The 24,636-nt window shown below is 35.2% G+C and overlaps 1 protein-coding gene across 1 annotated transcript; it reads right to left on the minus strand.

Annotated features, from left to right (window-relative positions):
• Positions 1-1,581: 1,581 nt before the first annotated feature.
• LOC129240813 (Y+L amino acid transporter 2) lies at positions 1,582-22,958 on the minus strand. Its single transcript, XM_054876814.1, has 4 exons — positions 21,906-22,958; positions 4,196-4,414; positions 3,506-4,101; positions 1,582-3,426 (listed from the first exon to the last, which is right to left on the minus strand). The coding sequence occupies exons 1-4, from the start codon at positions 22,219-22,221 to the stop codon at positions 3,040-3,042; spliced, it is 1,518 nt and encodes a 505-aa protein (XP_054732789.1). The 5' UTR covers positions 22,222-22,958; the 3' UTR covers positions 1,582-3,039.
• Between the last annotated feature and the right edge of the window lie 1,678 nt (positions 22,959-24,636).

A 24,636-nucleotide genomic window follows, 5' to 3' on the forward strand; every position in this document is an offset into this window, starting at 1 on the left:
ACGGTGATATAGACTAATGGTTGAAACTCCAACAATGAAAAACTAATATCATGCATTTGGTAAAAATATGGTCGCAAAAAATGAAGACTGCAATGTAAAGTTTACCTATATCGGGTATGTTTTTTGCTCCATGGGAACTATGGATATCGATAACTATGGTTTGACAGCTGACAATGGCAAACTGTGTTGACATTTTCACATTTCTGTTCAGTAAGGTTTGGCGGCCGCCCCTGGCAGGCAATGGTAAACCTCCGAGTGTATTTCTGCCATGAAAAAGCTCCGCATAAAACCTGTCTGTTGTTCGAAGTCGGCTTAAAACTGTAGGTCTCTCCATTTGTGGATCAACATCAAGACGCATGCCACAAATAGGAGGAGGAGCTCGGTCAAACACCCAAAAAGGGTGTACGCGCCAATTATATATATATATATATATATAAGGCTTGCCAAGTCAACATAAAGCATTTAACCATAGATCAACGCTTCCAAATTTTGGAAATTTTGTTTTTAAATAAATAAATCCGTTCGCGAAGTTCATAGATCAAAATGTTGAAGAAATCTTCGAAATGTCGATTCACCGTCATTCTAAGCTTGTTGGTCTTTCCCTCCAACTATATGGAAAGTTTTACATAAGGCTTACGTGTCTTTAAAATACAACTCGTTCAAGAATTTAAGCCAAATGGCCATCGTTTGCACCGCATTTTTGCTGATTCGGCTCATTTAGATTTATTATTCAGTTTTAATGGAAAAAGTAGTCAAAATTTGAACTGTTCGAATGATGGTAACTCTTAGCCGAGACGGCGCAAAAGACCATGAGGTCGAAATGCAAACCTCATTAGGATTCTAACTCTTCGCCGGGGCGAATATAGGCCGTATATCAGATTCAAAAAATAAATGGCATGAAATTAGTTACCAGATTTTATTAAAAAAAATTCGGTCCAACAATATTTCGTTTTTGTATTATCATTTTAAGCTCTCAGCTCTTAAAAAAAATCACCCGATACATTAGGGTGGAACATTTTTTTTTTCGGAGGCATTCTTAAATAAAAAAAAATAAAAAAATAGATATAAGAAATAAATTCTTCATACCTAAAAATTCCCAAGTGCAAGTTTGAACTGAACAAATTAAATTCATAGCACGTGAGTTCATATTAATATCGCACCCTAAATACAAAAGGGTCACAACTCAAAATTTTCCAAAACTGAGTTTTTTGCATAAATTAATTCAGAGTACACATTTCTAGCTGCTGCAAATATTTCGTTCACATAACTATCTTCTTTAACTGGAAAAATACAGTTATGTCTATTTTTATGTCAAGTGTGTTGCTTTTGCACGATCAACTAAAGAGAATTATTTTTAGTTGCGTTAATGGGTTCAAGAACAGCTGATTACTTTTATTACACATAAAGAGTTTTATTTTGAGTTCTACCTCTATAACTGTAAAAAGTGATAAATTTCGTGGTATATTATTTTGCATTGTGCCTCTTTAGTTGTGAAAAGTGAGTTCAATTAGGTTAGGAAACTTATAAAATTAAATCATTTTATCAGTTAAAAAGGTACAACTTAAGATAATATCACTAGTTAATCGAAAAAATTTCAGTTAAAGAGTCATAAATCAAAATTTTGTTTTATTTTCGCAAACATAATATAAAATTGAAAAAAATATAGTAGAACCTTCTTCAATGTTGTATATTTTCATGATGGAACAATATTTTCTTAAAATATTACAATAATTTTTACATAAAACGTGTTTCGTCTCTTCTGAAAATCTTAGTATTTTGAGTTGGGACCCTTTTGTATTTAGGGTGCGATATGTGCATATTAACTTCATTTTAACAAAAAATAGCTTCCTTCAAAATTAGGATAGCACGAAATTGACTTCAGAGCTATGCTCTAATGAACTGTTCTTGGTATTATATAATTTTAGGTAAAATCTAAATCTACTAGGAATGATGTGGAAAAAATAGTTCCATTAAAATTAACCCACCCTAATATTCATATAATATTAGGTTAAGGAAAAAGAAATCTATTATTTTCGCGTAAATTTTTTGCGCAAATGGTTTGTGACTGTTTTATGGTCGATCTTAAGCTCCTGGGCTATGCTATGACTACTAACATGCCGGTCAACTTTGATTATTTCTGTGATTTTATCGACATTATCGACATTTCCTTTAACATCAAACGAAACGGAAGCAAATGAACGGAATTGACGAAACCAAAATGGCACGTAAATAAATATTAAAGTAGTGGCACCAAAAACATCGTTCACAATTTCAGCGGCCTGGCTTGCATATTCGCCTTTATCAAGGAAAAACTGCAAAATGTACCAAATTTGCTATTTGTTGGCTTCCACTGTTAACACCCTGTAACTCATAACTGAGTGGAGCAAAAACAAAAAAACGCAAAAGAATTTTTTTAGAGTAAAATGTTACTTTGACAACGTGCATAAACTTTGTCTGGACGATAGTTTACGAGATATCGGTCACTACAGCCGTGCACCGAGAAAATAATGGATTTCTTTTTTCCCCAAAACAATATCATACCATGCGCTTCGTTATGCCAAATCACACTACCACAGTAGGGGGAAAAGGGTACAAAAAAGTGTTGAAATAATTTTTCGAGTCTTGCGTAATTTTTGATTTAGTGTAAATAATCTCATTCAACTTTTCGTTATGTAAAACGGAGAGTGTAAATCGAGAGAATCATTACTATAGCCTAGCATTGTGCAAGAATTACAAGTATGCTATATGTATGTATGTATGTATGTATATGTACACGAGCTTAACAGTTATGTATTTCTCATACTTCCAATGTGGGGAGGTATTTTAATTCGATTGTTGGTTTTTTCTCTTATTGAGGGGAGTTTTAGGCACGTCATTTTGCTATTGTCAAAAACATTGTATATCTCTCATATGTATGTATGTACATATGTAATACAACTTTAGTCAAATATTTGTCCCTATAATTTTGCCACCATACACACGTATGATTTATCGGATATGTCTTAACAGAACTTAATCTAATTGTTTACCGCTTAGTTACTAATCGAATTTATCCTGATTTGGCATACAAATAAAGAATTTTGAACACCAAAGATTAATCGCTTGTGATAGACCCGTCAGCCATTTGACAGGTCGTTGGATAGTCAAGTAGTATATGGGAATGCCGGAGAGTATAATGACTGTGCCTACACCCACTTCGACGGGCGACTGGAAGACGGATGAGATCACAAGGAAAAGACACGTCAACAAATATATGATGGGTAAAAAGAGGCTGACACGTATGGGTCGTTCAGTTTTCGGTTGCTTATAACGCAACCACAACAACCCCGACACGGAGAGTAGCGTGAAGAGCGCCTCTACATAGCTGACATAGTTGATGAGCGAATAGATGTCCCTGATGAAGAGCAGCACCAAAGTAAGTATGCACTGTGGAAGAGATGTTTTTTTTATTTTAATGTTATAAGAAAATAATTGAAAAAAATCAATCAGTATTTACTACACTCACCAGAAATATTAGCGCCGGCACTGGTGTCAAGCAGTTCACATTAATCAGCGAAATCGCTGCAGGCAAATGACCATTTCGTGCACCGACAAAGAAGAGACGTGACGACGCGAATATGGCACCATTTAGTGAACCGAATGTAGAGCAGGCGACGAAGAATGGCATAAGCCAAGACATGAAGCCGAGCATTTTATCGCCGAAAGTCACAGCGACCGCTTCCGAAGATAGTATTTCCTCTGGCGAGAGCACCGAAAAGTAGGCAACATTTGTCACCACATAAATTAGCGTTACTACAGGCATTGAAATACAAATGGCGCGCGGTAAATTCTTGTATGGATCTTTCAGTTCTTCTGTGACGAAATTCAAATAATTCCAACCGGAATACGAGAATAGTCCACTATAGAAGGCGAGTGCTATTAGACCGGGTGCTTTGAATGTGCCACGCATTGGTTCCTCCCACAACTCAGTATTGCCAGCGAATAGATACCAAACGCCAGCGGCAACAATAACAAATAGCGCAAACACCTTGGTGCCGGTAAATATATCAGTGACGCGTGTCACCCAACGAACGTTGTAGCAATTTATGACCGTGAGAATACCTGAGGGTGAGCGTAAGGGAGTAAGTTAAATAAAAAATATTATTTTAAAATCTGCTCAAAGTTATGTGCAAATAGGTATCGCTTGGAAACTTACATGTCATCACCGCTGCCAATAACTGTACCGCCGCTGTGGGTGCATCGCACGATGGCCAAAATGGCTGCAGCAAATATTGTGCGAATGTGAGCGCCGTTATGGCATTTCCAGTGGGCACGAGCACAAGCAACGCCACCCAGAGATATAAAAAGGCGGGCAGTGGACCGAATGCTGTGCCGATGTAAGCATAATCGCCGCCTGATTTCGGAATCATTGTGCCTGGAAGAAGAACAAAACGAAGATATAGCAAAGAATGAGAAAATATTTCATATTTGATAAACTTTTGACATTTTAATTTTATGCTATAGCCGAAGGTCAATGTAGTCAGTGCTTTAGTTTTTTATGGTAATAATAGTTTTAGTATCTTTAGTGTGCCCAATGGCCGACACTTCAATCTAAATGCTTTAGAAATAACGGGTGATTTTTTAGCTATTATCTTTTTAAAAAGTTGGTTTAAACAGCTGATGCACGTTTCGTGTTTTGTTTCACTGTCAAACATCTTCAGTTTGGTCTATAATTTAACCATGAATCGTCTTACAAACGAACAACGCTAACAAATCATTGAATTTTATTATAAAAATGCATGTTCTGTTAAGGGGTTGCATGGGTCTCGTCGGGTAAAAAAAGGCCTATTTTCCATATTTTTTTTTCTATGTAAAAAATTATTTATTTAATTCAAACTTTTTTCTGTCTTATAGATACATATTTAAAGAATAATTTCTGAAATTTTCAAAAAAAAAATTAAAACTCCTCCATTGTGACGTCATTTTCGGTGACCCCTCGAAAAAAAGGTGCGTCCGCGTTGTCAGCATAAAAATTGGAATTTTGGCAGACATTTTTGCAAAAACATTAAAATTTCGGTCAAATTTGCTTGACATTTTGTTTTTTTTAAATAGTTGTAATTGAAAAAAAAAACAAAATCCTTCGTTCAAGCACGAGTAAATTGTATTTCGAACACCTGTGTAAAATTTCATCAAAATCGGTTGAGTAGTTTTCGAGAACATTTGACAACCGTCACGGTTCCGAGAAAAACGCGTTTAAAGTTTTGAGTAACAATAAAAGTGGCTTGGAGCGCACACATCTCAAAGGCTGTATCTCCGAATTTATTACTCGGATCGACTTGAAAATTTTGGGTAATAATCCTGTAAAAATTAATAAGCAAAAAAAAAAATAAATCGATTTTTTGAGCTAACGAAACCCATGTAACCCCTTAAGAAAGTTTATCGCGCGCTTCTTTCGTTTTATTGTCAGTTTAATTGACCCACTGAAGCGGCTATTCGAGTTATTGTGACTAAATTTAGAACCAAATTTACATTATTGGACATCAAACCACCGACACGCTTACGTAGAGTGCGAACTGAATCGCAGCTGTATCGGCCAGTGTTAATGATGACCATCAATTATCGATTCGTCGCCGTTTGCAGCAATTGGGCCTCTGTTACTCAACAAAGTGGACAATTTTGCGAAAGGATTTAGGTGTGAAGTCTTTCAAAATACAGCTGGTGCAAGAATTGAAGCCGAACGACCTACCGCAACGCAGAATTTTTGGTGAATGGGCTCTTGAAAAGTTGGCCGAAGATCCACTTTTTTATCGAAAAATTGTGTTCAGCGACGAAGCTCATTTTTGGATCAATGCGTACGTAAATAAATTGGAGTGAAGATCAGCCAGAAGAATTGCAAGGGCTACCAATATATCCAGAAAAGGTCACAGTTTGGTGCGGTTTATGGGCTGGAGGTATCATTAGACCGTACTTCTTTAAAGATGCTGCGAATCGTAACGTAACTGTGAATGGTGAGCGCTACCGTGAAATGATATCCAACTTTTTTTTGCCCAAAATGAAAGAGCTTGACTTGCATGACATGTGGTTTCAGCAAGACGGTGCCACATGCCACACAGCACGCGTAACAATGGACTTATTGAGAGGCGGGTTCGGTGAACATTTTATTTCACGTTCGGGGCCTGTCAATTGGCCACCCAGATCGTGCGATATAACGCCTTTAGATATTTTTGGTGGGGCTATGTTAAAGCTCATGTCTATTCAGACAAGCCTGCTTCAATTAACGCATTGGAAGACAACATTAAAGCATTTATATGTGAGATACCGGCCGAAATATTGGAAAGAGTATGCCAAAATTGGACTAAGCGGATGGACCATTTGAAGCGCAGTCGCGGTCAACATTTGCATGAAATAATCTTCAAACATTAAATTATATGGACTGTACTATCGATGTAAATAAAAATTTCATGCATTTTTCTGAATTTTACGTGTTTTTTTTTAAACTTTCCTATAGCTCTTAAAAAATCACCCTTTAATTAATACTAGTCCTCTCGACTGCCACTACTACCATTAAATGTTGTACAGCAGGTTTTTTTTAACTTAGATGTTCCCTGCCCCAGCCTGGGAATTGGTTGAAATTCAAATTCTTTTAGTAAATTTTCCGCCTTGCGGACAAAATTCAAAATATCTGCTACAGGGAAATTAGTTATTTTTTTGGATCCATTTAATCTGTAAGAAAGATCTGCAGTCTTGACTTTGTCAAGGCAAAACAGTTACAAAAGATATGCTCTGTGGTTTCATTATCCTTCAGACAGAGTCTACACTGTGTTTCATTCCCCATGTGAATTTTTGAGTGATGGTAATTTAAGTGAGCTCTCAGAAAACCTACTATTTTCTTGATGTCTACTTTACGCATGTTATGCAATTCCCTGTTGTACGTAAAAGGTCTTTAACCCTTTGGCTTCATGGAGTTCTTGTGTTTCTTCCCAATGCGTAATTCTTTGAGTATTTCTCCAACTATTTGCCCTACATTTAACTTCTGCTTAGTTGATACCACAGTAATTTCCTCTGCACCGTAAAAAGCTGCTGGGGATGCCTCTCCCTAGCGAGTTCATTAGCAATTTCATTACATTTTATTCCAGATGGACCAGGAAACCAGCAAAGTACAATTTTATTTATTGCACCAAGTTGGGTTAGGTTGTTAAGGCATTCCTACCCGAGTTTCGTCGCATAGAATGTGAAGCTGGTGCTTTTAATGCAGCTTGATTGCATCCCTGTGTTGCCCCTAATATGATTTCTTCTCGCACAGATTAAATTTTCTTGAATTTCAGCCCGAAAGACGCTAGGCGATTTGCCCATTGGTTCGGAGATTTGCGCCTTGAACAATACATCCCTTTAGTTTTTTATGTGAAATGATTTTTTTAATTATTAATATACTATTTTAATAAATAAATGAAAAAATATATTTATACTCATTCATTTTATTTTTTATAATTTTTTTTTCTTATATATTTTTTTTAAATATATTTCTTTTTTATTTCTTATAAAAATAAAGTTCATACTACTACTAATTTTCAATATTTCTAAAAAAATTAAAACAAAAATCAACAAGTTTTCATAAAATTTCAAATTTTTTGGTTCGAATTTTTAGAAAAATTCTGAGTATGCAGCTTTGTAACCCATTCAATTTTGACCAGTTTAAAGTAGCGCAAAATTCGTTGTAATTTTTGATAATTTTTTTAGTTAACAATGTTACGCCTTTTCTTCCATATAACGAATGCTCGACATTTTTTTATATGGAGCAAATTCACAGCACTGCCACCAAAAAAAAAAGAAAAAAAAGAAAAATCAACGCGACTTTGCGAACTCTTCAAACTTGTACACAAACACTTCATGTGCTATAAAATTACATACACAGAAAATTGTCGAAGAAAAGTGAATCGGTTCATTCTGAATTGAGAACAAATAATATAATTGAGATATGATTTTATTGCTACTAAAAATTATTTGTTATTTGAAAATTTTGCTTGTAATTCTGATATTTTAAAAAATAAATCGCAAACATTTCCGATTAAGCCTCATGGTGAAAAGATTTTTAGAGGTGTACTACCTAGCAGACCGTTATTCGGCTCTGAGCGAATTTGACAAATATGCCGACGTTATTCGTTTTGTGTTTCATTAAGCTAAAGCCAGGTTTGATGGTTAGGTATGGTGAAAAAAAAAAAAATTTGAGGGGAACTTTGGATTTTCGTTATTGCTTTTGTGTTTCACTAAGCTAAAGCTAAGTTCCCCTAATTGTTTTTTTCACCATACCTAACGAGCAAACCTGGTATCTATCATACTTGAATAAACCTTTTTATTTATAATTTTATTATTCTCCTAGACATCAATGCACAGCGACTTTGTGATGGCAGTTCACTTACTGTGAAAAATAAAAATAAGTGCAGTAGAAACTCTATTCTCTCACGTGTGCTCTTCTAATGCTTCCTTGTTCTTCCCCTCCTACTTTCACTTTTTGCAGCCTACTATTTCCCCTTGTCAATTTTTATTTTCGCCTAAAAACCTATATTTTTAAACTTTTAGAATTAAACTCAGCGCGCTGTACAATAACTTATGGTTGTCTGCTTGATTAATCAAAAAATATTAATGAAAACCTGGATCGGTTTCGAGGTTGTCGCAAGTACTCAAGTTTTTTTCCATACAAATTAAAATAGTTTTTTTACTGATAGCAATGCAAGTTTATTTGTGTTTATTATATATACATATAATTGGAGCGTACACCCTTTTTAGGTGTTTGGACGAGCTCCTTCTCCTCCTATTTTCCAGTTCCTACAGTTCAAGCCGATTCCGAACGGCAGATATTTTTTATGAGAAGCTTTTTCATGCCAGGTTTAATATTGCCTGCCGAAGGGCGACCGCTATTAGAAAAAAATGTTTCTTAGTTTTGTTTTTTTATTATATTAATTAAATACACTTTAAAGCGTATTCAAGTTTCATGTGAAATTAAAGATATTTTCGATTTTTGTTTGCTTTGTACACAATCGCTTGTTTAGCACCCCACTCTTTCTGACCCTCTGCAGCGTCATAACATTATTTAAGAAAGCACTGTGCGCTGAGCCGATTCGACTAACACACGGTTTTTCTCTCACTTTGCCGATCGCCTTGAAATATCGTGTAATCTCAGTTGCCGACGTTATTTTGTTGTATTATACCATTGCACAAAGTGTTGTTGTTTTGTTGTTATGAAGTTCGTCGGCACAACTACATAATATGTAACATTTACGAAACTTTCTGCCTTCTTTCCAGCAACAATTTGTTTGGGAGTTAAAGGTACAGGTGGAAAAATGGAGTGGGGTTTCAAAAAAGTCTAACGGACAATTTTATAACAACAAAGTCTACATGTGCTAAGTGCAGTAAAAGTGTACATAAGTATGAGGAGAGCACAAAGTTGAAGTCTGCAACAATTGCTCTTAGAATGAAAAGCGTAATACTTTTTATGCAATCATAACAATAACAACAAATCTGTGAGCAAAAGAGAAGTCCAATTTTAGATGACTTTAATAGTAACATTTAATGAAGTACCAATTTAGGCAGAACTTATAAAGCTTCTACAACAGTAACAGTAATAACAGTAACAACAACAACAACAGCAGCAACAGTAGGAAGTGCATGAAGAATCCTTTCTTCTCACATGGGCGTATGTTGCGTGTTCACGTGTCGTAAAACCTTCTTAATCATTTCTGTACGCTTCAGATAAACTTAATTTATTGTCTTTGCGTGCCATTGCAATACATTTTGGATATTGACTATTTCATAAATTATGCATAAAATCAGAAATTAACTTTTAATTACGAATATCAAGGGAAAATACAATTAAGAAAGAAAAGATTGATTTGATAAGAATGATTTGATAAGAATGATTTCTAGTTTGTTATTCTAAAATCGATTCAAAGAAAAAAATGAGGAAATTGAATAGTTTTTCGCGTCACAACTTTTATTTAACGAGGCAATGAGGAAATTGAATATTTTTTCGCGTCACACCTTTTATTTAACGATTTTTTTCTTTGAATCGATTTTAGAATATCAAACTAGAAATCATTATAGAATTCGAAATCAGCCCTACTTTCATTACTACTGCCCCTTTTGCATTGGATACGGAGATCATTATTTGAAATTATCTACTTGATGAATGACACTAAATTTGGGATAGCATTTGTTTATATAAGAAATAGTTGGCAACGCATAACAACTTTGCAAAGAGAAGTAGTTTACGAGAGCGCTTCACTATGGTTTAGTTAAGCAAGCACTAAATAAATTCGCTCTCATGCCGCGCTCAAAATTTTACTTACGCTTACTCCCAGGTAACTCAATGCAAAAAAAAAAAAACAAATAATAAGAGAAAAACGTGCAGAAATAGAAACAAAATAAAACTAAAAATCAAAAGAGCGGCTCTAATGCGAAAAGTACTCTAATGCCTGTTTCAAAAAAAATTGAAGTTACAGATACAAATTTATGTATGTACGCAATTTCAAGATGTCTGCAGAATTTTAACCCTAATAAAATTGTATTAAAACTAAAGATAAAAAAAAATTAATAAATAAATAAAAAAAAAAGAAAAGAAGAAAAGAACGAACATAACTTCCATAATATACTTACGTTATTTAAAATACGTTAAAAACGCAACTCTATTAAAAAACAACTCTGGATTACTTAAAGCTATTTTGAATTTGTTAATCAATCCAATTCTGATTTGGAGTTTTATGCTCGCAAGAAAGCGTAATAAAAGCGACTTATTGGTATTCAAAATTACTAGAATGATCTTGTATCTCATGTTAGATCAAGTAAAAAATGCGTTAAATGAGAGGTGTGACCCGAAAAACTATTCAAAGAAAATAATAATTTAGTTTTATTTTGCTTTAATAAAATTTTATTATTCATTAAAAATAAAACTATTTGTTTTTTCAAATTAAGTGCATTGTTTAAAATAAAATGGCAGCCCTATTCAAAAATACGTCAGGTTTCGGTTGATACCCAAATTTTCTTGGTATTTTTCCTCCCTCCTGCACCCTTCAAGCACTTTTTGCGGTTTGAGATCCTCCACTATGCTAATATTTCTAAAAACGCATAATTTCTTAAAATAAATAAATATATAAATTATTTTATTTTATTTAAAATTCCTAAAATTCACCACCCAGCTCTGACGCATTTCTACCAATCCTCAAATACCTTCTTATCTATGTATGTAAGTGAAACCCATTTTAACATACAACCAATAACAACAACAATTCAAAAACATCATAATAGCCACCTGAATGTCTTATCGCAATTTCTTTAGTATTTTATTTATCTCTAAACAGAAAATGATAGTTTTTTCATTCAAATTTTCTTCCGTTGTGACCTAAAAACTATTCTAAACAAATGCGTCAAGTTGTGTATACCAACTGCGCGCGCATGAATGTTCGAGTATGTAAGTAGACTGGTGGCATTTAACCACAAACAATTTGGCTGATGTAAGTTCTCTAAATTTGGCTGAAGTAAGTTGCATCATGTTTTTCTACCTTCAGCTTCTTCTAAATAAGTTTTTTTCGCTAATTCCACTCAGCCCTACTTTCGTACATTTCCACATGGAGTGAACGGATATGGAACGAATGGACAAGATTATTGCGGTAAAATTGAAGACCTTATTTGGTTTCCTTTTGCTTTTTTATCTACCCTTCAAGTATTCGTATGTCTTTGCGCATACCCTGTAGGAAAAACAGTGAAGCCCCGAAGTAGTGAAAAAAAATGACTGGTTCAAAATTAAATTCGTTATTCACCTAGCGACGACAGTCAACAGTGCGCTGAGTAAATACTCGTATATGGAGTGATAACGAAATACGAGTACACGTTAGGGAGGAACATCTTTTTTAAGAAATGTTGGCACATGAGACCTGTTGATTTGATTGACTTTTAACAGCAGGTCTACATATATGAATTGGCACAAAATTAATCATCCATTTTCGTTTTTAAATAACTTAATTAAATAAAAATATATAAAAAATGTATTTATAAAAACATAAATTAAAAATTTATAGAAAATTATATAAAAAAATTTATTTATAAAAATATAAATTAAAAATGTATAAAAAAATGTATAAAAACATTTATTTGTAAAAATATAAGTTAAAAATTTAGAAAAAATTATAGAAAAACAAATTTATTTAAAGGGTTTTTCAATTGGCGTGGGTTGATTTTGGCGCCCTGTGGCAGCCATTTTGTTTTGGTGACATCTGTTAAATCTTTTGTTTATTATTCAGTTGTTTATGCCAAATCATCATGGCAAGTTACACGATTGAACAGAACGTTCAAATGGTAAAACTTTATTATCAAAATGAGTGTTCATTAACGCAAACGTTGCGCGCATTGCGCCCATTTTTCGGTAGACGTGGTGGCCCTTCCAATTTCTTATGGCCCATATTGAACCATATGGACCTAGACGACATGTGGTTCCAGCAGGACGGCGCTACGTGCCACACAGCAAACGCCATTTTATTCCATTTCAACATCTACCCGCCCTTATTGAAAAACCCTTTATAAAAATATAAATCATTTATTTTTTTTATTTTTTTAACATGAAATACACTTAAAAATAAAAATAATAAAAAAAAAATATTACTGAAAATTTTCTCTTTTTCTTGTTTTTTTAATAATAGCTCAGATTATGCTCAGTAGCGCCTTCAAGTTTGAGCAATGACTAAATCTATAAACTATTAAGATTTTTTTGAAATTTCTTTTTTTCAATTACTTCTTACTTAAGTCAATTAAACCAATTCTTAAAAGAGTTGAAAAAAAATTACGTAAAAAAATTTTAGTTTTCTAAATTTTTTAAGATAAAATATACTTAAAAACAGGAAAAAAGATATATCATTTAGGATAAAAGACACTTGAAATTATTAAAACAAAATCAAATCAATTTTTTTAGGATAAAATGTACTTAAAAAAAATAAAACATAAAAATTTTAGTGTCCAAATTTTTGAGATTTGTTTTTTTATGTTTGTAATAATAACTGATCATTCAGTAGCCCCCTGCAAGTTTCTACATTGAATAAATCTGTAAACTATAAATTTTTGTTTTTAATTTTTTTCAGTTTACTTCTTACTCAAGCCTACAAGTAAAAGAATTGAAAAAACAAAATTATATTAAAAATTCATTTTTTTTTACTATAAAATAACTTAAAAAAATAAAAAATTAAAATATTTTTTTTCCAAAATTTGTGAATTTTTTTTATGTTTTTAATAATAGCTTAGACTATGCTTAGAGCTATTAATTTTTTTTCAAATTTTTTTTCAATTTACTTCTTACTCAAGCCTATAATTTAATTAACTTTTAAAAGATTTGAAAAAAAAATTACAAAAAAAAATTGTATTTTTCCAAATTTTTTTTCTAAATTTTTTTGGATAAAATACGCTAAAGGACAATAAAAAATAATATTTCGTTTTTGAATAAAATACACTTAAAAAAATTAAAATTTTTTTTTGTTCAAAATATTTTAAACTGTTTTTGTGCTTGTAATAATAACTGAAGATTAAGTAGCCGTTGCAAATTTCATCATTAAATAAATCTATAAACTATAATTTTTTTTTCAAAATTTGTTTTAGTTTACTTCTCACTCAATCCTACAAATAAACCAATTCTTAGAATAATTGAAAAGGTTGTAGAAGCCAGGAAGTTTATTTCCACTGAATTTCCCTGCAGGGTATATGTTGTACATACATATATACAGACATACATATATATATGACTGATGAGTTCCAGTTAATTATACATAACATTTTTATTTATCAACTTTAATTCTGTCCTCACGTGCTCCCGGTGCCCTATCAATAGCTTACTCGTATTCTTCACCATTTTGGGTGAGTCAAAGTTATAACTCATGAATTTGTAACTGAACATCAATTAGGGCATTTTTACTGTGTAATTAGATTTTTAATTAAATGTTTGGCTTATTTTGGGTTAAATTGAATTATATTTGTGCAATTATTATTTACTTTATTTTATTGACTTTGCTAATTGCCTTTTATAAATTTTATCGCACACTAAAGAATTAAAGAATGCAGATTTGGGGAGCTCTAAATTCCATTATCAGTAAACACACTTTAGCTGATTGGGTGTTTTATTTTTTTGTTATTAGCATTAAAAACCAATTATGTATTAAATAATTTGTTTTATGCATTCAAAAATATTGAAAAAAAAAAAATAAATGTTGTTAAACACTTCCTATAATTCGACTTTGGCTAAGATGTGAGGGTATTTTACATTGCAGGACGGAGAAAGTTTGACATACAAACTCAAATAACTTCACTAACAGATTTGCAGTTTATTTCCTGAAAAACTGTCAACTTGACCCTGCATTGTTAGAGAACTTGTAAGTAAGTTTGCTATGAAGCTGTTCTTAAAAATACTCAACCATAATAAGAGTATTACGATTTTGAGACAAGGATTTTAGATTACCAGGTTTGGCCATCCAAAGCAAAATTGTGAGGGTATAAGTAACTTCGACCGCCACATCATCGGGAATTCGGCGGCAGAATTCTGCCCACTCATTTAATTTTCACACAGATTTTATAATAAAAGCGAATAGCATTTCAAAACAGCTGGCGAAATTGACTTAATTGAAACATGAACTGCTTGAACCCCCAGCATAAACTTCAGTTTTGGCGCCCTGAGACTACTAAAAATGGATACTTCTGCAGAAACCTGAAGCAAGTCTCGCTCGTGTACTCATGTTCACACACTCGCCCGATCAGTCATTGTAAACACAAATAAAGGTTGTCAAAAAAGTCTTGCGGTATTTTTATTGAATTTTCAATTGTTCATAAAATTGGTTATAATAATGCGATTTAAGTCAAATATGCGCCGTTTTGTTCTATGACGAGTTCCCAACGAGATGCTAACTTCATAATGCCCCTCTTATAGAAGCTGACTTCCCTATTGTCAAAAAACTCGGAGAGCCAATTTTCACAGGACTCTCTTGAGGACAACTTCCGACTACCAAGCTCGTTCGCCATGGACAGAAATAGGTGGTAATCACTTGGTGCGAGATCCGGACTATACGGTGGATGCAAAAGAACCTCCCATCCGAGCTCCCGGAGCTTCTGGCGCGTCACTAAAAATGTGTGTGGTCTGGCATTGTCCTGATGGAAGACAATTCGGCCTCTGTTGATCAAAGATGGCCTCTTCTGCATGAGTGCTGCATTCAAGCGGTCCAGTTGTTGGCAGTACAGGTCCGCATTGAGCGTTTGGCCATAGGGGAGTAGCTCATAGTGGATGATTCCCTGCCAAAACACAGAAGAACCTTCCTGGCCGTCAATCCAGGCTTGGCCACCGTCTGGGCAGCTTCAAAAACGGGTCGATTTTGTTGCGATTCAGAAGCGATTCGCATGCATCCATGCGGGCAAAAATGTTTTTTTGCGTCAAGTCGTGTGGCACCCATACATCGAGCTTCCTTTTGAATCCAAGCTTCTTCAAATGGTTTATAACGGTTTGATGACTCATGCCCAGCTCTTGGCCGATGCTACGGCTGCTACTATGCCGGTCTCTTTCGATCAATTCAGCGATTTTATCGCAATTTTCGACGACAGGCCTTCCGGACCGTGGCACATCTTCGATCACCTCTGCACCTGAACGAAAACGTTGAAACCATCGTTGTGCGGTGGAAATGGAAACTGTATCGAGTCCATAAACTGCACAAATTTTATTGGCAGCATGAGATGCATTTTTGCCTTTATCGCAGTAGTAATGTAAAATATGCCATATTTTCTCTTTATTTTGCTCCATGTTTGCGACGCTATAACTCCCGAACGACTAAAAGCAAACAATAATTAATCAAACACGTTTTAGCACGTGAAAAGAGCTTTCCAAAAAGCTCTAGCGTGAACCTATGCGACGAATACAACTCTGCATTCTGTACATAGTGCTTTCAGATACTTCAAGTACACTAGGGTGTTCAACCTTTTTCCTACCCTCAATTTGATAGGTGGTTTTTGTAGAACTTGTCAGAAAATCAGTATGCGATTTCGATATATCGAATTATATGCACTGACTGTTCCTTGCCTATATAAATAATATAAGTTTACATCACCGAAGAGAACAGCCATCAATTGTCATACAAAAAACCTCCACAATAATTAACCACAAACAGTTTGGCTGATGTAAGTTCTCTAAATTTCGCTAAAGTAAGTTGCATCCTGTTTTTCTACCGTTGCTTTATGCTGCTTAACAGCCATCAGTTGTCTTACAAAAAACCTCCATATGGAAGCTTTCCGTCGCTCAACTGGTCATCTTTTGATAACGCACTTGAAGAATGTTAGACATGACAGATGCTTCTTAAGTGGCACGCGGTCAACGTCCATGAAAATATTCTATTCACAGATGAGGACATTTTCTCTGTTGAAGAAGTTTTTAATAAGCAAAACGACAAAATCATGCTAAAACTTTCAAAAACGCAAAAAATGTTGCTCCAAGGGCTCCGCGTAGCCACCATCCAGCCTCTGTAATGATTTGGTGGGCAGTGTCTTGGAGGGGAGGCGTTACATCTCTTCATTTCAGCGAAAAAGTGGTTAAGACCGAGTCAAAAGTGTACCAGAAGGATGTCTTAGAAGACGAGGCGGATCAGTTGAGCAGTACTCTCTTCAATGGAGAGCGTTGAAGTTTCCTGCAAGATTCCGCTCTAGCCCATAAGGCAAAAACCACCCAGCAGTGGCTAAACATCAATATTCCTGGGTTTATAGCCGCATAAGCTTGGTCGTCTATGCTAAGTATATTAATGGCAAACATCGGTGGGCACTCACAGAGCAAAATAAAGCTAATTATGGCGACCACAAACTCAATTCTCCTGTACTGCAGCGAAGTATGGGGGATTGTGCTAAACTGCAAAGCCAAGCGCAAAGTACTGGAGGCTGTGCAACGAACAGCGACTCCCAGAGTTGCCTCAACCTACAGCCTACTGTCTCAGGTGCAGCAATTTTCGTGAGCAGCGGGCAGATACTCGTCGACCTCATGGTCCGGGAACGAACGAATGCGTAGGATTCCAAGAAGAAACATGTCATGGTGGCAATGGCGATGGGACACTGAACCGAGTGGCAGATGGGCGGCGAAACTTATTCCATCAATTGACAAATGGATCCAAAGGAACTTCGGAAAAATGAACTACTTCTTAACTCAGTTCCTTTCGGGCCACGGATACTTCCAGAGATACCTATACCGCATGGGCAAGGTAACCGATTCCAAGTGCATAAACTGCGAAGCGCTGAGCGATGACGCTGAACACACGTTTTTTAGTTGTGACAGATGGATCGAGGAAAGAAATGTTCTGAGGGAGCAGATTGGTGACATCGCGCCGAGCAGTATAATCAGCAAAATGCTCGAACACGAGGACAGCTGGAACGCGGTAAAGAAGTACATCGATAACATACTACGGAAAAAAAGATTGGCCTAGACACAGTGCAACAAAACGAAGCTGCACAGATAGAGACATAAGAAGACGAGCCTATAGCAATAAAGTTGGCCACAAATATGGTGGACCCAGACGTGGGTGAATAGAGTTGGTCCTTAATGGATGCCGTTCTGGGCCCTCCCGAAGTAATATAGAAAGCAAATCCGGGAAGGGTGTCTCCCCAGAAGGAGAGGAGGGATCGTTTTAGTGGCCACACCACACGACGCAGTAGACGACGGTCGCTGTAACCGCGAAAACATTTTGAACCCTACTTCACCAACCAAAAAATACCGACATTTGGAGAGTCTCAAACAATCTTCGGTTCGAGCAGCGACGTCAATATCCATGGAAACCTTGCGTGCTGCAATAGTTGAATGGCCTAATCGTTTGAAGGCTTGTGTAAAGGCAAATGGTGATCATTTTGAATGAGAATTTAATTTGTTTTTTTGTTTTAATATTTACATGATTAAATAAAACTAACTTCATTAAAAAAAGTATTATAATTTCATATCTATAATGGACTTAACTTGTAACAGAACTAACGGCAGGACTAAGTATGCAGATTCATTGGGGGTGGGTGCACTCAAAATTAGATAGATAAAAAATACCTAATTGCCTCCTCAGTCCCCTTTGAATACTTTTTTATGGCAAAAGTTGTCTTCTACCGGAAAAATGATAATCCCACAAGCAAACATCTCTTATAATTGAATTAAAGCACAGGAAACATGAGCACCCGCTTAGATTAGCTTTTACTATTCAAGTATATGGCTAATGAAATAAGCACTAAATAAGCAAAAAAAACCCTCAAGACAGATACGCATGTTGGGAGAACCTTGTAGGTGGAAGGGAAGGACAGGAGAGAATTTTAACTGAGGACTGTCTAAATGAAAATGGATAAGTGGAGTGTTGAAGAGCTCAGCATGGCCAAAGTTTGTATATTTTGTTAGCTGGTTGAAAGTAGGTGTGGTTATAGGAATTTTCGTATCAGCATGTAGCTGTTGAAAATGTAACCTTTTTTAATAATTTTTATTTACTTCTTGTGCTGATACATTTAGCTCTTTCCATAGAACCTGATTTTAGGAACCACTATCGGACACGATTCACACAAACGGGTAGACAATGCCGTGTAATTGTATTATTGCATTATATACAATTTACTACTACTATAATACTTATATATATTACTGAAAACTGAAGAGTGAGCAACAACACTGATCAATTAAGAAGCCGATTTTTTCTGTGTAAGCGTGAAAGCTGCTTGAATGCAGAACCTTTTATTATTGAATCATATATTGATTCTACCCCTAAGCCTTCTCTTTGCTCTCCATCAGCTAAAGAATAATTTTAAAAGATATTCATTTATGGTACTTATGATTAGCCTAGATCTAATAACTTTACAACATACTGTATATGAACTCTTTAAAGATACTACATCAAAGAAATTTATGCAAAAATAATATCACACAAATTAAGACTTATTGGTTATTAAAAAAAAATCTGGTAGTATGACTCACACACTTAGTGAACAGCTGATTTGTTAATTGGGTAGTTTTGTCTGTAAAAGATGGATCGCAGGCAACAAATACGGGTATTAGCTGCCTTGATACCAAAAAATTATTACATACATACATTGCAATTTCAAATATTAAAACGTTTAATGTAATTTCGATGGTGTTAGTGCAAACTAGCATTACAACCAGACTTTCTTGTTCTTCTCTTTAATGGGTTAGAGGTAGTCAGAGGCTCGAAAAAATGATAATTTTCAATATTTTTGTTCGCTAAAAAAAAATAAATAAATAATTGTCGCGTACACTTCTGTTAGGTGTTTGGCCGAGCTCCTCCTCCTATTTGTTGTGTGGTGTCACGCACCAATCCATTCGGCTACGGCTAGTCAAAATAAAAACATAGCATTAATACATAATGTTTCGACTTGACCTTAGTAAAATTAAAAAAAAAAAAAGTTATCGCTGTTGAGTGTGGAGCCCGTTTCTCTAGAAGTCCCTTGCGGTGATCATCACAAGTCTTTGGAGATTCATCTAAAATCAATCGGACAAGAGAAACTAGTTTTATTACTAGATAATTTTGTGCTTGATCGAAGCTTTTTGAAATGAAACTTCTTAGGTGTCGATGGACGAGCGAGAATGGAGAGTCAAATTTCAAGGCCATGCAACGTTTTGGGCATTCTCGTTCCGCGAGAGAAAAAAAATATATAACGTAGAGGAAAAGGAGCGGGAGAGCTATGCCTTGTATATATCTTAGATACACTTTAGGCTATTTTTTCTGAGTTTGTCCTTGTGGTTGCTTATTTTTAGTGAGAAATAACACTGCCTACTTTTTGGCGCTTGTTTGTTGGTGCAATCTTGTAGGAAATATATTTTTGGTGCCTACTTTTTGGCGTTAAATTTCCTTGGTACCTACTGTTTGGGGCGTTTTTTGGTTCCAATTTTTTGGCGTTTTTTGGTGCCTACTTTTCGGCGCTTATTTCCGTTTCCTGGCTAGTGCTTATGCGTACTTAAAGTGCTATCCATTCCGACAGTGAAAATTTTATTAAAATCTACCAAGCAGTTTTTAAGTAACAGAGATCACCAGTTAAAAAACCATAGTTTTGAGAAAAACGCATTGGAATTTTTTTTATTTGCTCCGGAGCGCCCGAGCGCCCTTTGTTAATTGTTGAATAACTCGAACAGTATTTGTCGGATGCAATTCAAATTTTCGCACAATATTTTAAAGATATTATACTAAATGCAAAAAAATCTAATTTTTTGAAAGTTCTGACTACCTCTAACTTCTTAAAACTATCATTATTTTTCATTCACAATAGAAATTAACCGTCATTTTCCGGCAATGTTGCCATCGAAAATTCTGCTAATCCGCTTCAATTTTGAGAATTAAGCATAGTTGTCAATCCGCATTAGTTGGACTTAATTAAGTCATCAATTCCAATTAGCGTCCGTCTAGGCTATAAGTCTCTGAAGGCCGGAGTAAACATTTATAAATACTTCCCCTTTCGCAAACTCCTCCAAAGTTTGTTAAGTTAAGTTTAAGTCTAACATAATTACACTATTATTGATCTACCCTTGAGTAACTAAAAGTGATCTTTTTGGCACTACCACTTTACACTTTTTACCTCACCAGCCTTTATTGGCTGATATTGGCAAGTATTAGGGGGAATTCGCATATATTTTAGTTTTATGCCATAAGTTGCTCATTCAAATTTATTGAAAAAAATGTTTATAATTTTAGGAAAATTCAACTGGGCAAAGGATTATCTTCAATGCAAGTGGAAAATCGTTTAATGAACTGAAATTTGTATCTAAGTGCTTTCCATTTCAATTCAACCGGGCTATTCGGGTCAGGTTCTTCGATTTCGATGTAACTCAAATATGATGCTCTCTGGTCAAAATAATGAGACACGTATTTTTTTGAAGATTTATCGGCAATTTTGTTTTTCGGCTCAAAATCGATTTTTTTTAATTTAATAAGAAAATTTGTTTTTTAATGCTCATAACTTAGTCAAAAATGAACCGATTTTAATTATTCTGGGTTCAAAATGATCGCCATCACTTGCACGAGCGATTAGATAGAAACAATTGCAAAAAAGTAGTTGAAAATTTTTTATTTTGCAAAAACAAAAAAAATCGAAATTTTTTCGAAATTCAATATTTCAAAAAGTGTATCTTTTTTTTAACTTTTTCCAAATCAAGAGAACACCTCAAACTTCAATTGAGCTGAATGCCTACTAACTAAAATGAGTTGTTTTTGAGTAATGAATTTTTGAGTAAAAAACCTGTTTCGCACTTTTTGTTTTTTGCAAAATAAAAAATTTTCAACTACCTTTTTGCAATTGTTTCTACATAAAATCGCTTGTGTAAGTAATGACAATCATTTTGAACCCAGAATCATTAAAATCGGTTCATTTTTGACTAAGTTATGAGTATTTCAAAAAAAAAAATTCTTATATAATTAAAAAAAATCGATTTTGAGCCGAAAAACAAAATTTCCGATAAATCTTGAAAAAAATTTGTTTCGGGCGAAAAAAATACGTGTCTCATTATTTTGACCAGAGAACAACATGTTTGAGTTATTGTACATCGAAATCGAAGAACTTGACCCGAATAGCCCGGTTGAATTGAAATGGAAAGCATCTCTAGAAATAGAAATATTTGGAAAACTTTTGTTGAATCCTTAAGCTCCTTAAGGAGTATGGAATAATAATAATAAGTTTACGAAAAATCAAATTTTTTTTATTAGAAATCGGTTAACCATTTTACATCATTTTAGTTCAACGCACGAAAGTTAGACGTCGATTAACATCTAAAGAGAAACCTAAACTAACTAGAATTGACTGCACATAACTGCTTAGAAAATCAGGTACACATATTTATGTGGAACTAAATGTGTATCTGGTTATTACAAAATATACGAGTTTTTTTTTTTTTTTTGCATTTCGTTACTCACCCAATTCCGCATAGCAAAGCGCACCGACCATACTCAAGGCACCGCACAATATCCAAACGATCAACGATTGACCAATCGAACCGGAGTAGAGCAGGACACCTTTCGGACTGACGAAAATGCCAGCACCAACAATAACGCCCACAATAATAGCCACACCATCGAGTAGGCCGATTTGTTTTTTAAGTTTTACACCCGAACCCTGACTGGAACTATCCGCGGAGCAATTGTTTTGTGCGCCCACATCGGCGATGGAATTGACGGGTGTATCGAACAAAGGACGCGGCGGTACATTATCACTAGCCTGTATGCGAGCCATTGTTTTGTTTTGTGGAATTTTCTACTTTACTTGCTGAAGTCAAACGAAGATAATATTGATTTTTCCGGCACTAATTGGAAGTATGTACGTATGCAGGTAAATGGTATTGGTGACGACGATTGTGGAGCGTAGTGTTTGTGGTATGCGCTCGTGCTAAGGGTTGTTTGTGTGTGTAGCTGAGTTGAGTGGTTCTTCAAGGCTTGGGGCTGAGGGTTGATTGTTGACGGTGTGCGCTCATAAGTATAAGGGTGCGATCGAGCGATTGTGCGCATGCGCACACACAGCGATTGTTTTCGGTGGATATGCAAAATTTGTTTAGAGGCTTTTCAACTACAATAATTTCACCTTTACTTCATTTACCAGCAATCAAGTTGCTCTATTGCATCAGCCGGTACACGGTGAGCGCACTCTACTTCTTACTTCACTTACACTCGCATGCACGCTGAGTTGCTCTCGCTCTCTCTCTCTCTCTCTGTCGCTATCGACCACCTGTTTATTTTGTTTAACTGTTTATTAACTAATTTTGTTAATGCAAAGGACTTTAGTAGTTGTGTTTGTTTTTTTTTTTAGGTTGGGTACGGCGTGTGCGTTTAGTTTTTGTGGGTGGTGACTAAATTCACTACCCGCAGTACTTGCACTCGTTTGCGCCCCACATTCACTGCTGGGTTTAGGCAGCGTGGCTCGTTCGTTTGCTTAAGCTCGCACCACAGTGTGTTGTTATCAGTTTGTCAACGTCGACAAAACAACAAAATATTAAAGGGGCGAAGCACAAATTAAGGCGCGTTTGGCGTACAAATTCAAAGCAGAAAACACTTTTGTCGTGTTAGTTGCTGGAATTTTTGTGGTTATTTGTGTTGTTTTTTGTTCTTTATTTTTTGTCATTCATTTATGTTTTTACTGCCTTTGTGCTGCTAGGCTTTTATATATTATATTTCCAGCGAAAAATATATTGAATAAAAATAATAAAATATTCGCGGCACACATGTGCACGTTTTTTCTTTAGGAATTCTACTCGAGTTTGCACTTGTATGTTTTTTGTTTGTTTTACTTTTATTTTGCGCTAACTTCGCTCACGCTCTCTTACTGCAAACCGCGCTTGCTGTACACGTGGTCACGCCGCTGGCTGAGTTCAAAGCTAAAGTCTGAAAGTCTCTTTCAACACCGGTTTATATATTTGCAGATTTCATATTTTGTTATAGTAACTTAAATTAGTTTATTACTCGTTACAAAAAAGCACAAAACTTCGCCTTTGAACTACGCATTTACTTTGTTGCTTTATAGCATATTTTTGTTCTTATAATCTCAACATATCACATTGTTGTTAGAAGCACGCCGTGTAAAATTAAAGAAAAACAAATAATAACCGCACTTTGACTCCAATGCCGTTTTCGCGTCCACACAAATTGCGCGCTCAACTCATACTAAAAGGAAACTGGAAAAACACTTCGTAGTATATGCACAGCTGGCTGGCTGGCTGCTCCGACCAGTCAATGGTTGGTGGCTGACGATACACCAAACAGAATATGGTGAAACGCTAGCAGCGGCAGCAACAGCGCCAAACTTCGGCACACCGTACAACAACACATACCAGGCCCGTCTGGTAGATAAACATAAAATAGGCAAACACACACACAAACTTACATAGTGCACAAATTTTCATGCGTTGCTAAAAAGCTCAGAACAGTAACATGCGGTCGGCGGTAGTAATGAAAAATCAACGAATACAAAGAAGAAAAAAACAACAACACAACTCATAAAAAAACACACCGGAACAAGAGCGTACAAAATTCGCTCATGCCTGTTAAGCACTCCACAACATATTCTTCCGTCTCATAGTGCACACACACGCACACACACTCACTCACTGCTCAAGAGATTCCCCATTCCAGTTGTTAGCTTACCACATTTTTTGGGTGCAGAACATAACCTTCTTATATGGACTGTGGCTATTTATAAAAATTACAAAATTTGATTACCGATACGTTGGCTGGGCCCTTGACTACAAGCAGCTAGAAATTTTTTGGGTTGTGTGATCATCGGGTGTTACTATGTAAATACTCATAATTTTCAATTGTGCGTTTGCTCTGTTTGTTTCGGAAATATTTCTATTAAATGAAAAAAAAAAAAAAAATCTGTGTATGATTTTTTTATGGTGTTAGCTTATTACAGAGAACCCAAGCTCGCTAACTTTGTGAGTTAGATTTTAGAGCGAAGTTTCTTTGTGCCCCTAACACACGAAAGTTTTATTAAGGGGTTACATACGTCCAGAATTTTCAAAAAATCTATCCTTTTTTCGATATTTCGAAACTATAGTATCTTAAGAATATACTGTGAAATTTTCATTCTGGAAATCTTATTAATATAGCTTCTACAGCCCAGTAACTAGGTAGAGAGCGGTCCGCGTGCTCCTGTACC

This window comes from Anastrepha obliqua, chromosome 3 (genome assembly GCF_027943255.1).
Source record: "Anastrepha obliqua isolate idAnaObli1 chromosome 3, idAnaObli1_1.0, whole genome shotgun sequence".
Classification (NCBI taxonomy): domain Eukaryota; kingdom Metazoa; phylum Arthropoda; class Insecta; order Diptera; family Tephritidae; genus Anastrepha; species Anastrepha obliqua.

What these genes read in the sequence shown, in the direction of transcription:
- LOC129240813 (XM_054876814.1), bottom strand. Translation starts at nt 22,221, where the DNA reads ATGGCTCGCATACAGGCTAGTGATAATGTACCGCCGCGTCCTTTGTTC. An exon ending in GCTTTGCTATGCGGAATTGG is followed by an intron (nt 4,415 to 21,905) that starts GTGAGTAACGAA and finishes TTCTTCTTCCAG; the next exon opens with GCACAATGATTCCGAAATCA. An exon ending in ATTGGCAGCGGTGATGACAT is followed by an intron (nt 4,102 to 4,195) that starts GTAAGTTTCCAA and finishes GCTCACCCTCAG; the next exon opens with GTATTCTCACGGTCATAAAT.